Below are 22134 nucleotides of genomic sequence, written 5' to 3'. Positions count from 1 at the left end.
AGAGCATTTGTCCCTCTTGTGGAGTGGGCTAAAGCAACACCTTCCGTTATTATTTAAAGATACAACTAGCGGCATAATCTACTAAATCCATTGATCATGAAGGAGGAAAGGGAATCTTGGCTGCCCAACATTCATGTCTGACATTTAATGCAGTTTTAAGAGATAGATATTATGAATCTTCTGCATTAACAAGTGGTAACACAAAACAATATTATTGTAATGAATGTGGACAAAATGTTCCCCCATTTAGAACCAAATCAAGACTTCTACTAATTGATTAGGAAAGACCAAGTGCTAGTATCAGAATTAAATATCAATTTATTTAATGAGCGGAATGCACTGAGGCAATAGAACACAGGCCACAGGTACAGAGTGTAGGAAGGAACTGAAGATGCTGGTTTAAACCATCAAGAATACTGAAAACAAACTTAACGGGGAATTATTTCCATAACTACTCCACTGCCCTCAGTCTTAATAGATAACGGTCCATCTCTGATGACCATGGAAAATATAACTTGCAAAACAGTTCCTTTCACAAGTACAGAACACTTTACTCAACATGTGGAACATTTATCTTTGACAAATTCAATTATTTAGAAGCATACATTTTGTTTCTAAATTTGCTGCCAGGAAGAAAGCTTGGCAAAAGACTAACAATGACTGTCTCTCCCCTGAGCTCAATCCCGTGGCCAGGCATTTTACAAAGCAGACAAATATATTCTGTCGGGTTGAAGCACAAGCAGACTGGACCAATTGAATATCAGTGAACCAATAAAACTGGCATCTGGTAGACACAAAGGGGCAGCCACGGTGGTGCAGCGGTAGAGTTGCTGCTTTACAGCATTTGCAGCGCCGGAGACGCGAGTTCCATCCCGACTTCAGGTGCTGTCTGTACGGAGTTTGTATGTTCTCCCCGTGACCACGTGAGTTTTCTCAGAGATCTTCAATTTCCTCCCACACTCCAAAGACATACAGGGGAGTTGGCTTGGTGTTTGTGTAAATTATCCCTAGTGTGTATGGTTGTGTTACTGTGCGGGGATTGCTGGTCAGTGCAAACTCGGTGGGCCGAAGGGCCTGTTCCGTGCTGTATCTCTAAACTAAGTGCTGGAGTAACTCAGCGGCTAAGGCAGCAAACATGGAAAGGTGATGTCTCAGGTTGGGATCCATCAACATCTGTCTAACGAAGGGTGCCGACCCTAAACGTCTCCTATCCATATTCTCCAGAGAAGCTGCCTGTCCTGCTGAGTTAATCCAGCACTCTGTGCCCTTCTTTGTAAACCAGCACTTGCAGTTCCTTGTGTCTACAGATCATTCTTATTTACCTTTACACACAAACATAAAGAGAGAGGCAAGGGAGAAAGGTTATCTGCATAAATCGAAATTATTCTTGAAGTTTGATAAAAATGTAATCCAATTCTCACATTAAACTGTGAAGATAATTATAAATAATCTTCTTATGCAATAAACAGAGTCAACAGATTTGAGATCGTTTAACTTGTTCACAAAACGCAATACATTCATCTTCCATTCAACCAGTGGCAATCATTGAATGTTTGTACATTAGACAGTGAGGAGATCCAGCTGAGGACATCCCCAGACCTCGTTCATCACCTGCGGCATGAAGACATAGTCGGGGTGTTCGTGACATTCCCAAATGTCAAAGACAAGAGTGCAGCAGCCTTTTAAATCCCCGCAGAATACTAGGTGACATGTGTTTTGTTTGGATATCTCTGCAGCAACTTTGTGGCTTGTTTAGGCGTCAAAAACCCAGTCTGTGTCACACCATCCGCACTTGCTTTTGCTTTCCTTTCAGCCTGCAAGACAGATATTACCATTAGACACCGAGGTTACCACATTGAGAGCCTTGTCCGGTACAGCAAACTGCCAGGGATAATATCTCAACCATTGCTTATTGCTGGAATGCTAAACAAAGTCCTGGACATGTAAGAGGGCATCACATGGTAGAGTGGTCGAGTTGCTGCCTGGCAGCTGCCAGAGATCTACAGTGCAGGTTTGTAGGTTAATTGGCTTCTGTAAATTGTCCATCATGTGTAGGACCCAAAAATGTTTGATGATCGATGGTCAGTTTTGACCCAGTGGGCTGAAGGGCTTTTCACTCTGTGTAACTAAATTGTGCCAATATGTCCAACATTGGAACCATCAACTGGTACAAGGCACATTGTGGAAGTTAAAGACACAAACTGATGGAGTGACTCAACGGGTCAGGCAGTATCTACGGAAGACACAAATAGGCAATGTTTTTAGTCAAGACCCTTCTTCATTATCTGAAGTAGGCAGTTTTGAAGAAGGGTTCTGACCCAAAGCGTCACCTCTATAAAGATGCTGCCTAATCCACTGACTTACTCCAGCACTTTTTTTGGGAAACCAACATCTGCATTAGGGTAAAGGTTAGTAAACCAACATCTGCAGTTCCTTGCATCTACATCGTGAAAACCAGTTTCATATCAATCTTTAAAATCTAAAACCTCAGTAAAAGCTAGCCATCTTGAAATGAACATCTGAAGCGTTGATATTCCCTGCAAAGTTCAATGGGTGAGGAAAGTGTGCCTCTGCTAGAAACCTACGCAATGCCAGCATTTGTTTCAAGAGGGATAGAATATAAAACAGGGATATAATGCTGAGACTCTATAAGGAGTGGGTCAGGCCGCATTTGGAATATTGTGAGCAATTCTGGGCACCATTTCCAAGGGTGGATGTGCTGGCTCTGGAGAGGGTCCAGAGGAGGTTTATAAAAATAATCCCAGGAATGGGTGGGTTAACATATGATGAGCGTTTGACAGCTCTGGGCTTATACTCGCTGGAGTTTAGAAGAATGAGGGGGGACCTCATTGAGAAGTACCGAATAGTGAAAAGCTTGGATAGAGTGGATGTGGAGAGGATGTTTCCACTGGTGGGAGAGTCTAGGACTAGAGGTCACAGCCTCAGAATTAAAGGACGTTCCATTAGCAAGGGGATGAAGAGGGATTTTTTTAGTCAGAGGGTGGTGAATCTGTGGAATTCTTTGCCACAGAAGGCTGTGGAGGCCAAGTCAACAGATATTTTTAAGGCAGAGATAGATAGGTTCTTGATTAGTACGGGTGTCAGAGTTATGGGGAGAAGGCAGGAGAATGGGATTAGGAGAGATAGATCAGCCATGGTTATATGGCGGAGTAGACTTGATTGGCTGAATGGCCTAGTTCTGCTCCTATCAACTATGACCTTATATTGCTTATTATACCTATACTGTTTATTATTGGAAATCTTCTCAACGGTTTCCACCCAAATCCCCGTGAAATAAATAAAAGGACTTTTATAAATTGCTTTCAGTCATTACACAATTAATATTACAAGGCTGCACATAAAGGATCACGTCCTTTCATCAGTCTATTGAGTTACCGTGATATATACAAATAACTTGCAGGTTTCAATCAATCAATGGATCAGGCTGCATAGAATACACATTAGTTCCATTGGTGTAAGGTACAGGCTTTTGTGTATTTATATCACATTGGACTCTGCATGCTACTTAAAAACAATAGGAAAGACAACATGCACTCCTACAAATAGAAAGGGAATAACATCAAACACTACCCAGTAAATGTCAGCTTTTCACACACGAGTTGCATTTAATTCCCACCAAAGCCGAAGTCCACAGCTGGTGCGGTGTCACGCTACAAGTTGTCAATATCTCTGCTGCTTAGAGCAGTTTCCTCAAGAATTAATTGGAGCAAATCTGAATCTAACGCATTTCTCTCACTGCCCTTACTCTGGATATTCCAGTGAAGTCAGAATAATGCACACCCTTATCCACAGCACACACAAAAAACAAAGTGCTGCAGTAACTCAACGGGCCGGGCTGCATCTCTGGAGGACATGGAGAGGTGACATTTTGGGAACTTCTTCAGGCTGGTTGTGGTATGGGGAGAAAGCTGGCTGGGAGGTTGGAGGAATCGGCAAGTAATACAGGCGATGGGGTGCTTTAGATTGGCAGATGGGTGGACAAAGACCAGAACTGAAAAGACCAAAAGAGCGAGCTAGGGATAGAAGATGCATGAAATAGGAAGCTGGGGAAGGAATATGTGTTGGGGATGAGGGTGCAAGGGGAGGAAGGAATGTTTGTATTTCTGGGTGGGGCACAATGAGGAGAGGAGGAAAAAGGTGGGGGGGGGGGAGGGGTTGTTTGTAGGTTAGTTAGCTGGAAGTGGAGGATTCAATGTTCATACCATTGGGTTGCAAGCTACCCAAGCGTATCCTCAGCATATTTGTCTTTCACTACACAGAGCATCCTTTTCTCTGTCTCCAGCTTAATGTTTAAATGAACATTACCTCTGCTTTGTCTGCGCAGGTATAGAACGCCCGGATCTCTTCACTACAAGCTGCCTCATTGAAACTGTTCTGTTTCCAGCAGGACATCATCACAGTCATCTCTGTTATGCATGTTGCCTCTGTGGATTATTAACACATACTGTCACTGAAAATTAATATACAGGAAAAATGCAAAACTGTAGATTATTTTTAATCGATAGACATTTAAGCGTTGAAGGCGATCATCAAATGGTGCCTTCTGGTGAACGTTGGAAGATTAATTAGACAGATAATGAACAAGCAATCTTGTATTTATACAGAAAATAAAACACAAAATGCTGGAGTAACTCAGCGGGTCAGGCAGTATCTCTGGAGAACATGGATAGGTGACGTTTCACAGAGTGCTGGAGTAGCTCAGCGGGTCAGGCAGCATCTGTGGCGAACATGGATAGGTGACGTTTCACAGAGTGCTGGAGTAACTCAGCGGGTCAGGCAGCATCTCTGGAGAACATGGATAGGTGATGTTTCATAGAGTGCTGGAGTAACTCAATGGGACAGGCAGCATCTCTGGAGAGAAGGAATGGGTGACGTTTCGGGTCGAGACCCTTCTTCAGACTGAGAGTCAAGGGACAGAGATATGGGAGGGAAAGGTGTGAAAACAAGTTAACAAATGATCAATGAAAATGTAGAATAGAACACTGTTAGCTGGGGGAAGGTGACAACAAAGCAAATGGAGATAAAATGTAATGAGGGGGGACAGTCAGACTTGTGAGAGAACTAGGATGGGGGAGGGATGTGGAGAGAGAGGGAAAGCAAGGATTACTTGAAGTTAGAGAAGTCAATGTTCAAACCACTAGGGTGTAATAAGCTGCCCAAGCAAAATATGAGGTGCTGTTCCTCCAATTTGTGGTGGGCCTCACTCACTTATTCACGTAGGGAATAAAGTGTTGTTGGTGAGTTGTTTCATGGGTCACACCCCCCCCCCCACACATATACCCCCCCCCCCCCCCCCACACACATGTACCCCACCCCCCACCCCCCCACTCATGTACACACCACCCCATGTATGCACCATCCTCCACAAATATACACACACACACCACACCACACACACACACACATGTATTCCCACACACACACACATGTATACCCACACACACACACACATGTATACCCCACACCCACACACATGTATTCCCCACACACACACATGTATACCCCACACACACACATGTATACCCCACACACACACACACATGTATAACACCACACACCACACCACACACACATGTATACACCCCCACACACACATGTATACCCCACACACACACACACATGTATACCCCACACCCACACACATGTATACCCCACACACACACACACACATACCCCATCCCCACACATGTACACCCCATCCCCACACACATGTATTCCACACACACACACACATGTATACCCCACACACACACACACATGTATACCCCACACACACATGTATACCCCACACACACACATGTATACCCCACACACACACACATGTATACCCCCACACACACACACATATATACCCACACATGTATACCACACACACATGTATACCCCACACACACACACATGTATACACCACACACACACACATGTATACCCCACACACCCACACACATGTATACACCACACACACACACATGTATATACCCACACACACAGTGTATATACACACACACACATGTATACACACACATGTATATATACACACACATACACCCACACACACACACATGTATATACACACACACACACACACACACATATACCCACACACACACACACACACACACACACACACACACACACACACACACACATGTACACACACACACACACACACACATGTACACACCCACACACACACACACACACACACACATGTACACACACACACACACACACACATACACACACACACACACATGTATATACACACACCACACACATACACACACACACACACACACACACACACACACACATATACACACACACACACACATAGTTTATACACACACACACACACACACACACACACATGTATACACACACACACACATGTATATACACACACATGTATAAACACACACACACATGTATATATGTATACCCCACACACACACACATGTATACACACACCACACACATATACACACACACATACACACACACACACACATGTATACACCCACACACACACACACACATGGGGCTTGGACATCGGGAGAGACACGGAGAACAGGGGAGAGAAAAGACTTGCCTTCCATCACAGTGGCTTCACTGTGATGGATGTTTGTGTGAATTTAATTTTGTGTATGTCTGTAAGACAGTGTCTTTGTTTGTATGGCTGTGGAAACAACATTTCGTTTGAGTCTCACTGGGGCTCAAATGATAATAAATTTGTATTGTATTGTACATGTATTATGTACACCCCACACACACACACATGTACACCCACACACATGTATTCCACACACCCACACACACATGTATACCCCACACACACACACATGTATACCCCACACCCACACACATTTATACACAACACACACACACACATGTATACCCCACACACACACACACATGTATCCCCCACACACACATGTATACCCCACACACACACACACACGTACACCCCACACCCACACACATGTATTCCACACACCCACACACACATGTATACCCCACACACACACATGTATACCCCACACACACACACATGTATACCCCACACACACACACACATGTATACCCCACACACACACACACATGTATACCCCACACACACATGTATACCCCACACACACACACACACGTACACCCCCACACCACACACATGTATTCCCACACCCACCACGCCTGTATACCACACACACACACAATACATGTATTCCCACACACACACACACACACATGTATACCCCACACACACACACATGCACCCCGGGCCCTCCCCCCGTCCACTCACCGCCCAGCCGCCTCCTGCGGTTCGCCACCCTGTCGGCCAGCACCAGGGGCCGGCTGGGCCTGAGCACCGACCTCCCGCTCGCCAGCCCCCGGGCCCAGGCCCAGCCGCGCCCGCAGCGCGTTCCCGCCGCCCGCCATCGGCCCCGAGTACAGGAGAGGGGAGAACCGTGTAGGCCCCGCCCCCACCGCCGCCCGCCGCCGCCACACTGCCGTAAGTAGCCCCGCCCGCCCCGCCTGCCACACTGCCGTAAAGCAGCGCGTTCACCACACCGCCGTAAAACACAGTGCACTGACTCGCCACACTGCCGTAAAGCAGCCCCGCCCGCCCCGCCTGCCCCACTGCCGTAAAGCACCACGATCACCACACCGCCGCAAAACACAGCGCACTGACTCGCCACACTGCCGTAAAGTAGCATCGCCCGCCCCACCTGCCACACTGCCCCACTGCCGTAAAGCAGCGCGTTCACCACACCTGCCCCACTGCCGTAAAGCAGCGCGTTCACCACACCGCCGTAAAACACAGCGCACTGACTCGCCACACTGCCGTAAAGCATTGCCGCCCGCCCCGCCTGCCCCACTGCCGTAAAGCAGCGCGTTCACCACACCGCCGCAAAACACACAGTTGCCAAGAGCCAAGGTCATAAGGGATAGGAGATGAATGAGGCCATTCAGCCCATCAGGTCCACTCTACTCCACTCCACCATTCCCATCATGGCTGATCTATCTCTCCCCCCTAACCCCATTCTCCTGCCTTCTCCCCATAACCTCAAGAGTGATTTATTGCCACATGGATTACAACATTGGATTATAATTCTGAATGTCAAAGCAGGATCAAGGGAGGAGGAGAGTCTTTCAGGGCAGCTCAGAATACAGAGTGTGAAGTTACCTTCTCAGATGGTAAGGCAGCATCTGTGGAGGTCATGGCCAGATGAGGCTTCAGGTTGGGACTCTTCTCATTGGGAAGAGTCCCAATATTTAAGAGGGAGTTAGATGTGGCCCTTGTGGCTAAAGGGATCAGGGGGTATGGAGAGAAGGCAGGTACAGGATACTGAGTTGGATGATCAGCCATGATCATATTGAATGGCGGTGCAGGCTCGAAGGGCCGAATGGCCTCTACTGCTGCACCTATTTTCTATGTTTCAATGTTTCTACAGGTGATCAGTTTGAAGGGTCCCGACCCAAAACATCAACATAGAAACATAGAAATTAGGTGCAGGAGTAGGCCATTCGGCCCTTCGAGCCTGCACCGCCATTCAATATGATCATGGCTGATCATCCAACTCAGTATCCCGTACTTGCCTTCTCTCCATACCCCCTGATCCCCTTAGCCACAAGGGCCACATCTAACTCCCTCTTAAATATAGCCAATGAAGTGGCCTCAACTACCCTCTGTGGCAGAGAGTTCCAGAGATTCACCACTCTCTGCGTGAAAAAAGTTCTTCTCATCTCGGTTTTAAAGGATTTCCCCTTTATCCTCAAGCTGTGACCCCTTGTCCTGGACTTCCCTAACATCGGGAACAATCTTCCTGCATCTAGCCTGTCCAACCCCTAAGAATTTTTAAGTTTCTATAAGATCCCCTCTCAATCTTCTAAATTCTAGAGAGTATAAACCAAGTCTATCCAGTCTTTCTTCATAAGACAGTCCTGACATCCCAGGAATCAGTCTGGGTGAACCGTCTCTGCACTCCCTCTATGGCAATAAGTCCTTCCTCAGATTTGGAGACCAAAACTGTGTACGCAATACTCAGGTGTGGTCTCACCAAGACCCTGTACAACTGCAGTAGAACCTCTCTGCTCCTATACTCAAATCCTTTGGCAATGAAAGCTAACATACCATTCGCTTTCTTTACTGCCTGCTGCACCTGCATGCCTACCTTCAATGACTGGTGTACCATGACACCCAGGTCTCGCTGCCTCTCCCCCTTTCCCAATCGGCCACCATTTAGATAATTTAGATCAACTGTCCATTCCCTCCACAGATGCTGCCTGACCTGCTGAGTTCCTCCAGCACTTCCAGCATCTTGTCGTCAGGCCAAAACTAAAACTATTGACAACACATGGAGATCCAAGCTCTGGTGGGTACAAGTGGGGGTGGTACAGCGGTAGAGTCACAGCACCATAGACCAGGGGTTGATCCTGAACTCGGATGCTGTGTGTGTCGAGTTCGCCCTGTGACTGCGTCTGTTTCCTCCGGCACTCCAAAGACTTCCAGGATTGTTGGTTAATAGGCTTCTGTAAAATTGTCCCTATGGTGTAGGTTAGTGCTACTGTACAGGGTAATCTCTGGTCAGCATGGATTTTGTGGGCCGAAGGGCCTGTTTCCATGCTGCATCTCTAAAGTCTAAAGTAAAGTGAAGTTATTTAGTTTATTAGTCATTTAATGTCTAAAAATGTTGTTGAACCTGTGGCATTGCATGTTTCTCATGTCTTTAAGGCTGAGAATTGTAAATAAGGCAGTGGAGGACTTTGTATTTGTCAATGCTGGACTTTTACCAAGATGGTTACTGCCAAATATTACAATTAATAATGCTGATGAATGCACAGCATTGAATAGCTTAATTTAGAAGTATTGTAACATTTAACAGATGCCAACACTCATGAGATCTAATCTGATCTCATCATCAGACATTCCCTATTTAATTTTACCAACGTCAAAATGGAAAGAATGTCAAACAGCTGCCTGACGGCCTCTCTGGTTTGGGGATACCATCGTTTCCTATCAGAAGAGACATCAGGCGATGTCCAATTTCCTCCAAGTCCAAGGCGTAGCTATGGGCACAAGCATGGGGCCCAGTTATGCCTGCCTCTATGTAAGGTACCTCGAACAATCACAGTGCCAGGCGTACACTGGCCCTTTCCCCGAACTCTACCTCCACTACATTGACGACTGCATTGGTGCTACCTCCTGCACCCATGCAGAACTCACTGACTTCAACTTCACGACTAATTTCCATCCTGCACTCAAATTCACCTGGACCACCTCCAACATCTCCCTACCATTTCTGGATCTCACCGTCTCCATCACAGGAGACAGACGGGGTGGAAGATTGCAACCTTCACGTGGTCCGCCTTGTTTTGACTAATGCAATCAACTCGACGTGCACAAATGGAAGATCAAAGAGAACAAGTTATCCTACAACTTTAGGCTGTGCACGCCACACGACAGACTATTGGCCGATATCTACTACAAACCTACTGACTCCCATTGCTATCTAGACTACATTTCTTCCTACCCTGCTTCCTGTAAGGACTCCCAATTCCTCCGTCTACACCGCATCTGCGACCAGGATGAGGCGTTCCATACCAGGGCATCAGAAATGTCCTCATTCTTTAGGGAACCCCAGCGGTATAAACATTGACTTCCCCAACTTCAAGTAATCCTTGCTTTCTCTCTCTCTCCATCCTCTCCCCCTTCCCAGTTCTCCCATTGGTCTTACTGTCTCCGAATACATACTTCCGACCCCTACATTCGTAACAGGGACAGTGTCCCCCCCCCCCCCAACATCAGTCTGAAGAAGGGTATCGACCCGAAATGTCGCCCATTCAGAGATGCTGCCTGTCCCGCTGAGTTACTCCAGCATTTTGTGATCTACCTCAGGTGATGCAGTGTTTGATTGTGGTTTAGCAAGAAGATGAAACTGTACATTGTCTAAAGGAGAAAGTGATCCAAAGGAGAATTATTGAGTGGAGACAAGGAACTGCTTGCATGAAATTGGAAGGCTCATGGTTAGACGTCATACAGGTTTCAGACTGAGACCCCATTATCCAACAGTGACAAGAGAAATAAACAAGAAAAATACCAGTGAGATACCACTCATAATTTATCACTTCAGGACACTTTGGCTAGACGTAGACTTTTTACAAAATTGATTTTCGCAAGAAGCATCTTTAAAGCTGAGAGTATGACATTGAATGTGAATTTTCTCCTGGAGTACCACGCCATTAACTAATTGAGCTGAGCTTAATCGAACACGTCAGCGTTGAAACATAGAAAATAGCTGCAGGAGGAGGCCATTTGGCCCTTTGAGCCAGCACAGCCATTCATTGTGATCATGGCTGATCATCCACAATCAGTAACCCGTGCCTACCTTCTCCCCATATCCCTTGATTTCTCTAGCCCCTAGAGCTCTATCTAACTCTTTTAAATTCATCCAGTAAATAGGCCTCGACTGCCCTCTGTGGCAGAGAATTCCATAAATTCACAACTCTCTGGGTGAAAAAGTTTTTTTCTCATCTCAGTTTTAAATGGCTTCCCCTTTATTCTTAAACTGTGGCCCCTGGTTCTGGACTGCCCCAACATTGGGAACATTTTTCCTGCATCTAGCTTGTCCAGTCCTTTTATAATTTTATATGTTTCTTTAAGATCCCCTCTCATCCTTATAAATCCCAGTGAATACAAGCCCAGTCTGGCCTCATATGACAGTCCCGCCATCCCGAGGATTAACCTGGTGAACCTACGCTGCACTGACTCAATAGCAAGGATGTCTTTCCTCAAATTAGGAAACCAAAACTGCACACAATACTCCAGTTGTGGTCTCACCGGGGCCCTGTACAACTGCAGAAGGACCTCTTTACTCCTATACTCAGATTTGAGATTTAATTAAATTAGTATTCTGACATGATCAAACTCCTGTTTAATATTAATAGTATTGGAGAAAAATCTGTAGCTCTAGCAAGCCATGACATTGTGATTAAAAATGAATTGCTTTTGGCTTCTGGAGAATAAGTTAGTCTCCAATTATAGTGTCGGCAGGCAAGAGACAAGCTAAGGTAGAGTGTGCAGGTAATATGAATGCTTCGGATGCTAATTTTCTTCCTCAAAACTTCCAGGCATGCCTGGGCTGCCTCTCTGCACCGCTCATTGTAGCTTGCGACGTGGTCACAGGGAGAACGTACAAAGTCCATACAGACAGCACATTGTTAAGGCAGAGATAGACAAATTTGTGATTTGAACGGGTGTCAAGGGTTATGGGGAGAAGGCAGGAAAATGGGATGAGAAGGCAGAGATCAGCCACGATAGAGTGGCGGGGTAGACACGATGGGCCGAATGGCCTAATTCTACTCATTGTAACATGAACGTGAGCACCTGGAGTCAGGATCGAACCGGGTGTCTGGCATTGTAAGGCAGCAACTCCACCTCTGTGTCATACGGCCCCCGGTACATCCCAGACCCCCGGGTGAATTCTCAGCCCTGCGACCACTCAGTTGAAGACTGAGTAGGATGTCGGATTATTGCATGATTAGAGCTGCCACACACAGCTTGCTGGGAGCTCCAGGCTTGTTTCCAATCCTATTAATAGGAGTTGGAACGTGTCAGAATACTAATTGAATGAAACCTTCGTGCTGACATGTACGTCTGCTACCTGTCCACATCCAACTCACTTCAAATCTCAATCTATCTGAAGAAGGGCCCTGACCACAAATGTATCCATCCTTTTTCTCCAGAGTTCCTGCCTGCCTGACCTGCTAAATTACTTCAGTGCTTTGTATCTATCTTAGGTATAAACCATCACCTGCAGTTTTTTGTTTAAGAAGGAACTGCAGATGCTGGAAAATCGAAGGTACACAAAAATGCTGGAGAAACTCAGCGGGTGCAGCAGCATCTATGGGGCAAAGGAAATAGGCAGCGTTTTGGGCTGAAACTTTGCCTATTTCCTTCACTCCATAGATGATGCTGCACCCGCTGAGTTTCTCCAGCATTTTTGTGTATCTTCAGTTCTTTGTTTTAACAAATAATTAAAGGTTTTTCCAATACTTAAAGCCAGTTGGGAGAGTCTAGGACCAGAGACCACAGCCTCAGAATAATTAACTTTAGAAAGGAGACGAGGAGGAATTCCTTTCGTCAGAGGGTGGTGAATCTGTGGAATTCACTGCCACAGAAGGCTGTGGAGGCCAAGTCAGAGGATATATTTAAGGTGGAGATTGATAGATTCTTGATTAGTACGGGTGTCAGTGGTTATCGGGAGAAGGCAGGAGAATGGCATTGAGAGGGAAAGATAGAGCAGCCACGATTGAATGGCGGAGTAGACATGATGGGCCGAATGGCGTAATTCTTCTACTATCACTTATGAACCTCTGAGTTACTTGTTAGGATTTGCACAGAAGGGTGGAGGAACTCAAACTAGTCTCCACCTTGCTAATATATACTTAAGAAATATGCTTTTATTAATGGACAACTGATCTTTCGTAAGATTTCAAACGAGTGCTATTAAGTGTGACTCGGAGATTGAGAACAGATTGGTATTTCAGGCACGAACTGGCATTACATCAACTTTTGACAGCAGGCTATTACAAGATATCAAAGAGCCAATGCTTCATAAACCCATTCATCATTGCATGGATTAGTCAAAGGCATTGCAGCAAAAACTGACTGCCTCGGATAGAGTATTAACCCTACTATAATGAGTTTGATGAAGGATTCTTTTACAAGGGTGTTGCCAGGACTTGAGGGCCTGAGCTACAGTGAGAGGTTGGGCAGGCTAGGACTCCATTCCTTAGTGCACAGGTGGATGAGGGACTATCGTATAAAGATGTACACAATCACCAGGGGAATAGATCGGGTGAATGCACAGTGTCTTTTACCCAGAGTAAAGGAATCAAGGACCAGAAAACATAGATTTAAGATGAGCAGGAAAAGATTTAATAGGAACCCGAGGGGCAGCTTTTTTATTCAGATGTATGGGTGTATGGAACGAGCTGGCAGAGGGTGTAGTTGAGGGGGGAACTATAACAACATTTATAAGACACCTGCATGGGGACATGGATAGGAATGGTGTCGAGTGATGCATGGAAATGGAACTAGCTTAGATGGAGGATCTTGGACAACTTGGGCTGATGGGCCTGTTTCTGTGCTGAATGAATCTCTCTCTCTGAGGGTCCCAACTCACAAAGTTGTCCATCATGTTCTCCAGAGATGCTGCCTGACCCGCTGAGTTACTCCAGCACTTTGTGTGTCTTTTTGTGTAAACCGGCATCTGTAGTTCCTTATTTACTTCAGTTTAGTTTATTGTCCAGGGTATTAATCTCAACATCGTGTAGGGGAAAATACTGTTGTCGTTACCATGACATTAAAAAGTTATGGTATTTCACAACTAAGGAAGAACATTTGAATGGTGATAAATGGGTACGATGTGTGCATAGCAAACTCCCACAATCAGTAATGGGGTCTAGTGTTCCAATTAGAAATCTTGCCTGGCCTTGAAACTATTTCATCTCACGGAGCATATGCATGTTGTCTCATCCAAATGACAGCACCTCTGGCAAGACTGAACTCCTGCGTAGCTCTCTGGAATGCCAGCTTCTGTCATGGTTCCAAGTCTCTTTGCGCAAGGCACAACCTTTTGGCCTGGAGATCAGAATGAGTGAGTTGAAGACTCAGCACGTTTCTATCGACATGGGCAAGATCAGATAACCAGAAATATTTCTGGCATGAGTTGCCAGAGAAAACTGTAGGTGGATACAGTTACGACTTTTAAAGGGCATTTGGACAGATACCAGGATAAACACAAATATTTAATCCAAAGAAAAAAAAAACCTTTCTTCACGCAATTAATTTTATCGCATTCATGTATTATCAAAGGACATTTGGACAGATATATGGAAGGGTTTGGAGGCATGTGAGGCAAACACAGGCAAATGGGACTAGCCTAGTAGACAAGGTGGGCTGAAGGGCCTGATTCGCTGCTGTAGAGCCCGATGTCATACACATTGAGATAAAGTAAAACCAGGTACTAGCCTGACCTCAGAAATACAAGGACTATTCCAGTCTTCATTTAGACTATCTATCTTGATTGGCTAAAGCAACAATTGATATTTGAATCCATTGTCCTGCTAATCAGCAGATGTTCCTGAAAAACACAAACGTGCTGGAGGAGGAAGTCCAGGTCAGGCAGCATCTGTGGAGAGAAATGGATAGACAATGTTTTGGGCTGGGATCCTTCTTCAGTGAGAAAGCTGGAAAAGAGAAGTGGGTGGGATAATGGCCATGGCCTGGATTTTGGCACTACCTGATATACTTATCCATGGTATAATTATTCGCATGTGTGGTGTTGTCTGCTGGATAGCTTGCAAAACAAGTGTTTTTACTACCTTGGTGGACAGGACAATAACAAACTCAACCATGAGGCGAGCTGACCAAAAGATTGGCCAAAGTAGCAGGTGTTAGTGACCCCAGAAATGATCACGGTGTCCTGGAACCACTCCAGTGACCACCCTCTGATATAATGGCCTCTGACTGATACACCAATAAATTACAAGGGACCCGAAAATTCACCTATTCCTTCGCTCCATAGATGCTGCCTCACCCGCTGAGTTTCTCCAGCAATTTTGTCTACCTTCGATTTTTCCAGCATCTGCAGTTCTTTCTTAAACACCAATAAATTACAATCATAGTCATTCAGCACGGAAACAGGCCCTTCAGCCCAACATTTCCATACCGACCAAGATGCCCCATCTATACTAGTCCCATCTGCCCACGTCCCTCCAAACCTTTCCTATCCACGTACCTGTCAAATTGGTGTTTTAAGGTTGCTATAGTACCTGCCTCAACTACCTCCTCTGGAAACTCGTTCCATACACCCTGTGTGAATATTCTACAAAGCATCTTTGTTATCAGACCTTCATTACATCATAGCTTTCTGAAGGAAGCATTACAGGGAAAGGTAGCAACCATTAAAATAATGTTGAGAATTGAAGAGACAGACAGAGAGAGAGCGAGACAGACAGGGAGACAGACAGACAGGGAGGGAAACAGACAGGGAGAGACGGACAGGGGAGAGAGAGAGGGGGAGGGGGAGAGAGAGGGGGAGGGGGAGGGGGAGAAGGAGAGGGAGAGAACAATCTCATCATGTAAAAGCCTGCAGGAATTATACTCATTCTGTATAAGCTTATCTTGCAGTTTCTATCCGCTTATTGCTGCAGAATACCAAAGCACCAAAACATTTTAACTTAATTTCTCGTCTGTGTTATGTAATGTTAGGGTCTGGTGTATTCTATTTAAAGTCGTGGCAATCAATTTGATAATCAGAATGGGAATTTCACAGAGAGCTGCAATTAATCCCGGTCCATGTCTAGACTGTGCAAGCACTATATTTAGGCTACAGAATCCTACTGGCATGCTGCACTAAAGTTCCAATCGGCTGGACACAGAGTCCTGGAGTAACTATGCAGGTCAGGCAGCATCTGTGAAGAACATGGATAGGTGACGTTTCACAGAGTGCTGGAGTAACTCAGCGGGTGCAGCAGCATCTATGGAGCTAAGGAAATAGGTAACGTTTCGGGTCGAAACCCTTCCGGGTTTCAGCCCGAAACGTTGCCTATTTCCAGAAGGGTTTTGGCCCGAAACGTTGCCTATTTCCTTCACTCCATAGATGCTGCTGCACCATAACTCAGCGGGCCAGGCAGCATCTGTGGAGAACATGGATAGGTGACGTTTCACAGAGTGCTGGAGTAACTCAGTGGGTCAGGCAGCATCTGTGGAGAACATGGATAGGTGACGTTTCACAGAGTGCTGGAGTAACTCAGCGGGTCAGGCAGCATAGAAACATAGAAATTAGGTGCAGGAGTAGGCCATTCGGCCCTTCGAGCCTGCACCGCCATTCAATATGATCATGGCTGATCATCCAACTCAGTATCCCGTACCTGCCTTCTCTCCATACCCCCTGATCCCCTTAGCCACAAGGGCCACATCTAACTCCCTCTTAAATATAGCATCTATGGAGAACATGGATAGGTGCCGTTTCACAGCGTGCTGGAGTAACTCAGCGGGTCAGGCAACATCACTGGAGAATGTTTTAAGAAACATTTGGACAGGTACATGGTTAGGACAGGTTTAGAGGGATATGGGCCAAATGCAGGCAGGTGGGACTAGTGGAGTGGGAGATTGCAACCTTCACCTGGTCCGCCCTGTTACGACTAATGCAATCAACCTGCCGTGCACAATCAAATAAGATGAAATAGAACAAGTTGTCCTACAACTTTATGCTGTGCACGCTGTAAACAAGAGCCAGAGACAGTGTGTGATTTAAACACATATTTAATGAGCAGCGTTGAGGTCTACAAGTTGCCAGTGCATCCTAGCTGCTCGAACTGGCAGGGCCGGGAATGAGTGTTAGTATAAGTGTTATAGTGGGGTGGAGTTAGTGATGCTGGCTTATGTGTGATTGGTTCACATGCACCATCAATCTACATCCTCCCCCCTTGGGATTAAGTGTGTAAGGGCACCCATGCCACGGAGTTAAACATACTTGCCATATCTGTCTGGTGGTCTGCTAACACGGCCCATATGCAAGAAGAAGAAGGACTAGTGTAGATGGGACATGTTGGCCAGTGTTGGCATGATGGGCCGGTTTCCACACTGTAACACTCTATGAACATGGATAGGTGGCGACTCCAAACATCACCCATCCATGTTCTCCAGAGATGCTGTCTAACCTGCTGAGTTAGTCTAACACTCTGTGTCTTTTCTTTGTAAACCAATTAAGCTTCTCACCATCTTCTCAAGGGCAAAGGGAGGTGGGTTCAGTTGTACAGTATTAACAAAAATATCCCACATATACTTTAGTTAATTGCCATTAGAATAACATCGGGGAGCTTCTGACTATCTTAGATTGGACCTTTACTGGCCTAATCATCAACACCCACCTCCTGACAAATGAATAATTATAAAGAATAAGGCTGTAAATGATGAAATCGAGACAGAGTTTAATAGGCGTTATATTTCTGTGCCAGGTATGTTTACTCCACAGCTGAGTCATAACTCAATTGACCTCTGATTTGTCAGGACACTTAACAAACATAGAAAAAAGGGGCGGAAAAAGTTTTTTATTGAAACAGGAGCAAAAATAAACAATGAAGGAAACGTTGTGAGAGTGAATGAGGAGATGTAAGACAGATCTCTGCCCTGCCCCACAACCTCCACCCTCTCCTCATCATATCAAACTTTCTTTGTGTTTTCTGAACAAATCAAGTCTCCACAGTAACTAGCGGCTGGGTGGCTTGTGGAGGTCACGCCCTTTATACGCGCACAGTTGGAAAATTGTACAATGTTCAGCTCATTGAAGCCTTCAACGTTTGGAAACGTTTCCCTGCATGTGAGTTTTTTTACTTTCTGTAGACACACACAGTTAAAGTTACAAAGGCCCAACAAAAATGAAAGGTATCATGTTAGAAACATAGAAACTAGGTGCAGGAGTAGGCCATTCGGCCCTTCGAGCCTGCACCGCCATTCAATATGATCATGGTTGATCATCCAACTCAGTATCCCGTACCTGCCTTCTCTCCATACCCTCTGATCCCCTTAGCCACAAGGGGCCACATCTAACTCCCTCTTAAATATAGCCAATGAACTGGCCTCAACTACCCTCTGTGGCAGAGAGTTCCAGAGATTCACCACTCTCTGTGTGAAAAAAGTTCTTCTCATCTCGGTTTTAAAGGATTTCCCCCTTATCCTTAAGCTGTGACCCCTTGTCCTGGAGGGCCATGTTTTGGAAGGTGGTTCAGTTATACAGTATTAACAAAAATATCCCACATATACTTTAGTTAATCGCCATTATAATAACATCGGGGAGCTTCTGACTATCTTTGATCAGACCTTTACTGGCCTAATCATGCACTTCTGTGTTTCTATGTCTAATCATTATTCCACTGTGAATGGCTCGATTGTAATCATGTATTGTCTTTCCATTGGCTGGATACCACGCCACAAAGTATTTCCACTGTACCTTGGTACACGTGACAATAAACTAAACTGAAACTCCTGATTTGAGAATGGCTGATTTTATTCAGCGAAATTTCCCAATTAATTTAAGTTAAAGATCTGGTGACAATCAATCCATTGTGGATTGCACAAGACCGATTATTTTCAAATCGCTTCAAGTTGAATGTACAGACTTTGATGCTAAGTATTTCAGACAGATTGGGAATGTTGCTAAAACAGTGTGACCATTCTGTGGGTACAAGACAAGACAATTCACAGAATCCAATTAATCTACAAACCTGCACGTCTTTGGAATGTGGGTGGAAGCCACAGCACTGGAGAAAACCCACATAGGTCACGGGGAGTGTGTCCAAACAGCACCCGTAGTCAGGATCGAACCCGCGTCTCCGGCGCTGTAAGGCAGCTGCCCCACCGTGCTGCCCTAGTAAATGACAGAGGGGGAGGGAGAGAGGGAGAGGGGGAGAGGGAGGGAGAGGGGGAGAGATTGCTTTTTAACTCAATAAATATATTTCAATCCGTTGGACATTAATTTGTATGGCTCAGTTCCAAGTTGGCAGGAATTCTAACCAAGTAACATGACCTAACTGAGGCACTTTTAAATGGATTCCAACCATGTATCTTAAATTAGTTGGCTAATTAAAGCAACTTTCTTCAACAGCTTCAGCTGTTTCTTCACACGTTTGATTCATATCTGAACTAAAACACTCAGCACTCCACTTGAGTGCAATTTTTTAATCCCAAATTAGAGCTAACACTATTGATTATTTCTAACTGAACGTTGAAATATGTTTTATCTCTACCATTTCAGTTCCAATTTTATCTCTTCCAAAAGAAACAATGTTGGGTTGGTTTACTAATTGGCACTTGTGCAAAGATAGAGTGAAATACTTGTGCTGCTTGCAATCCACTCAAATCACACTCTCCACCAGTTTTAGTTCAGAGATACAGCACGGGAATGGGCCCTTTGTTCCAGCGATCCCCGCACACTAACACTACCCTACACACACTAGCGACAATTTACAATTATACCAAGCCAATTAACTTACACGTCTTTGGAGTGTGGGAGGAAACTGGAGTGTGTGGAGCAAACCCATGCAGGTGATGGGGAGAACGTACAAACAACACCCATAGTCAAGAACTCTGGCGCTGTAAGGCAGCAACTCTACCGCTGTCCTCTGTACAACGAATGGCTACAATAGATCCTCATCTAGAACAGCACACAGAGAGTTGTCATGTTCTGTCACCTACTTACAAAGCCATTTAAAAGTCCAATCGTGTCCCACGGAGATCTGCAGTTGTTTATTACCTCAAGCTATGGCCAGGTGTCGTGATGGCCAGGTGTGACAGCCGTGATGGCCAGGTGTGTCTGCCAGGTGTGGTGTCGGCCAGGTGTCGTGATGGCCAGGTGTGTCTGCCAGGTGTGTCGGGCAGGTGTCGTGTCAGCCAGGTGTGTCGGGCAGGTGTCGTGTCAGCCAGGTGTGTCGGCCAGGTGTGGTGTCGGCCAGGTGTCGTCGTGTCGGATATCGTGTCGGGCAGGTGTGTCTGCCAGGTGTCGTGTCGACCAGTGTCGTGCCGGCCAGATTTGTCGGCCAGGTGTGTCGACACTGGATGGGTGAAGTAGGGGTGGACCACCGCCAGCAGCACCGTCCGTCCCCACGGCCACCGCAAACTCACCTTCCGTACATCGCCTCCAGCAGCTGCCCCTCCACTTCCATGCGCCAAGATCGCCATGTTCTGCTTCCCGAACCGATCGTGGAACATTAGGCCGCTCGCCGAAGGTGCAGGAGATGAGTACACAGGCTGTTCACAACGGTCCATTTTACACTTCACCTTAATGCAGGAGTTATAACAACGTGTGGTGTGGGCATTGCTGGGAAGGCCGACATATATTGTCTTGTAACTATCTCAGTGGATAGTTGAGTTTCCAACTTCATTATTATCGGTCAGGAGACATAAAGAACTGATTTCCTTCCCTTAATGCCATTGGAGACTTATTTTTAATTGACCACTTGATAGTTTCAGGGGCCAACATTTCTCATACTATCTTTTTTTGATTGCAAGATACGATATGGAAACAGGCCCTTCACCTTCAGGGCAGCCAACAAACCTAGTTAAATTAGGTTTTGAAAGGCTCCATTTTTTGAGAAACTTATATTCCTTTGAAATATCCCACTACGCCAACTACTTTCATATATATTAATCGCTGACAATAGGCCAGCTGGGCTTTCAATTGATATTGTTTAAAGTTGAAGGAAAAGTATCGACGCACAGTTTGAAACCGCTAATTCATAGAGTACAATTATCTGAGTACAATAGTTTTTTTCTAAAGCACAGAAATGTCTGTACACTTCTAAAGCACAGAACATGTGGGTAAAATCAAAATGCACCTTTTCCATTCCTAATCTGTTCAATCCTGTTGACATAATCTATCCTATTCTCCCTTCTTTAGACTTTAGAGATAGTGTGGAGACAGGCCCTTCGGCCCACTAAGTCTGCGCCGACTAGCCATCACCCGTACACTAGCACTAGTCTACACAATCGGAATAATTTACAATTTTACCAAAGCCAATTAGGCTACAAACCTGTACATCTTTGGAGTGTGGGAAGAAACTGGAGCACCTGAAGAAAACTCATGAGGTCACATGGAGAACGTACAAACTCCGTACAGACAGCACCCGTAGTCAGGATCAAACCCAGGTCTCTGGCGCTGTGAGGCATTGTCTTAGCTGCACTACCCCACCCTTCTAACTTTAAATGACATCTATATAAATCTGTTTGTACAATTTGCCTTAACCACTCAACTTGGCAATGTGATCCTCAATTGAACAATATCTCCCAAGAATTCCTACCCAGTTTTTCTATGGTAATCTTATAATTGGAATTTACCCAGAAGGTGGCTGTATAGGATAACTTATTCAAAATTCAGGAGGAATAAGTATGGGAAATAATTGAGAATATTATCATTCTAACTGATAGCAATGATAGCAAATAATCTACTACAGTAACATGTAATGAACTCATTTTTTTGAATTATCATTTTATTGATCTTGTATTCAGTATTATCTGCATTTGGGAAATAACAACTCTCTTTTAGCTGA

General features: G+C 45.3%; 1 protein-coding gene across 1 annotated transcript; it reads right to left on the bottom strand.

Moving 5' to 3' along the window:
- Window positions 1-1465: 1465 nt before the first annotated feature.
- chchd1 (coiled-coil-helix-coiled-coil-helix domain containing 1) lies at window positions 1466-7479 on the bottom strand. The gene is given in 4 exon segments (XM_055661621.1): window positions 1466-1814; window positions 4327-4445; window positions 7322-7409; window positions 7411-7479. Coding segments are annotated over 4 exon segments (369 nt in total). The 5' UTR covers window positions 7459-7479; the 3' UTR covers window positions 1466-1700.
- Window positions 7480-22134: the final 14655 nt, after the last annotated feature.

This window comes from Leucoraja erinacea, chromosome 34 (assembly GCF_028641065.1).
Source record: "Leucoraja erinacea ecotype New England chromosome 34, Leri_hhj_1, whole genome shotgun sequence".
NCBI lineage: Eukaryota > Metazoa > Chordata > Chondrichthyes > Rajiformes > Rajidae > Leucoraja > Leucoraja erinaceus.
This window is presented reverse-complemented; position numbering and strand designations above follow the sequence as displayed.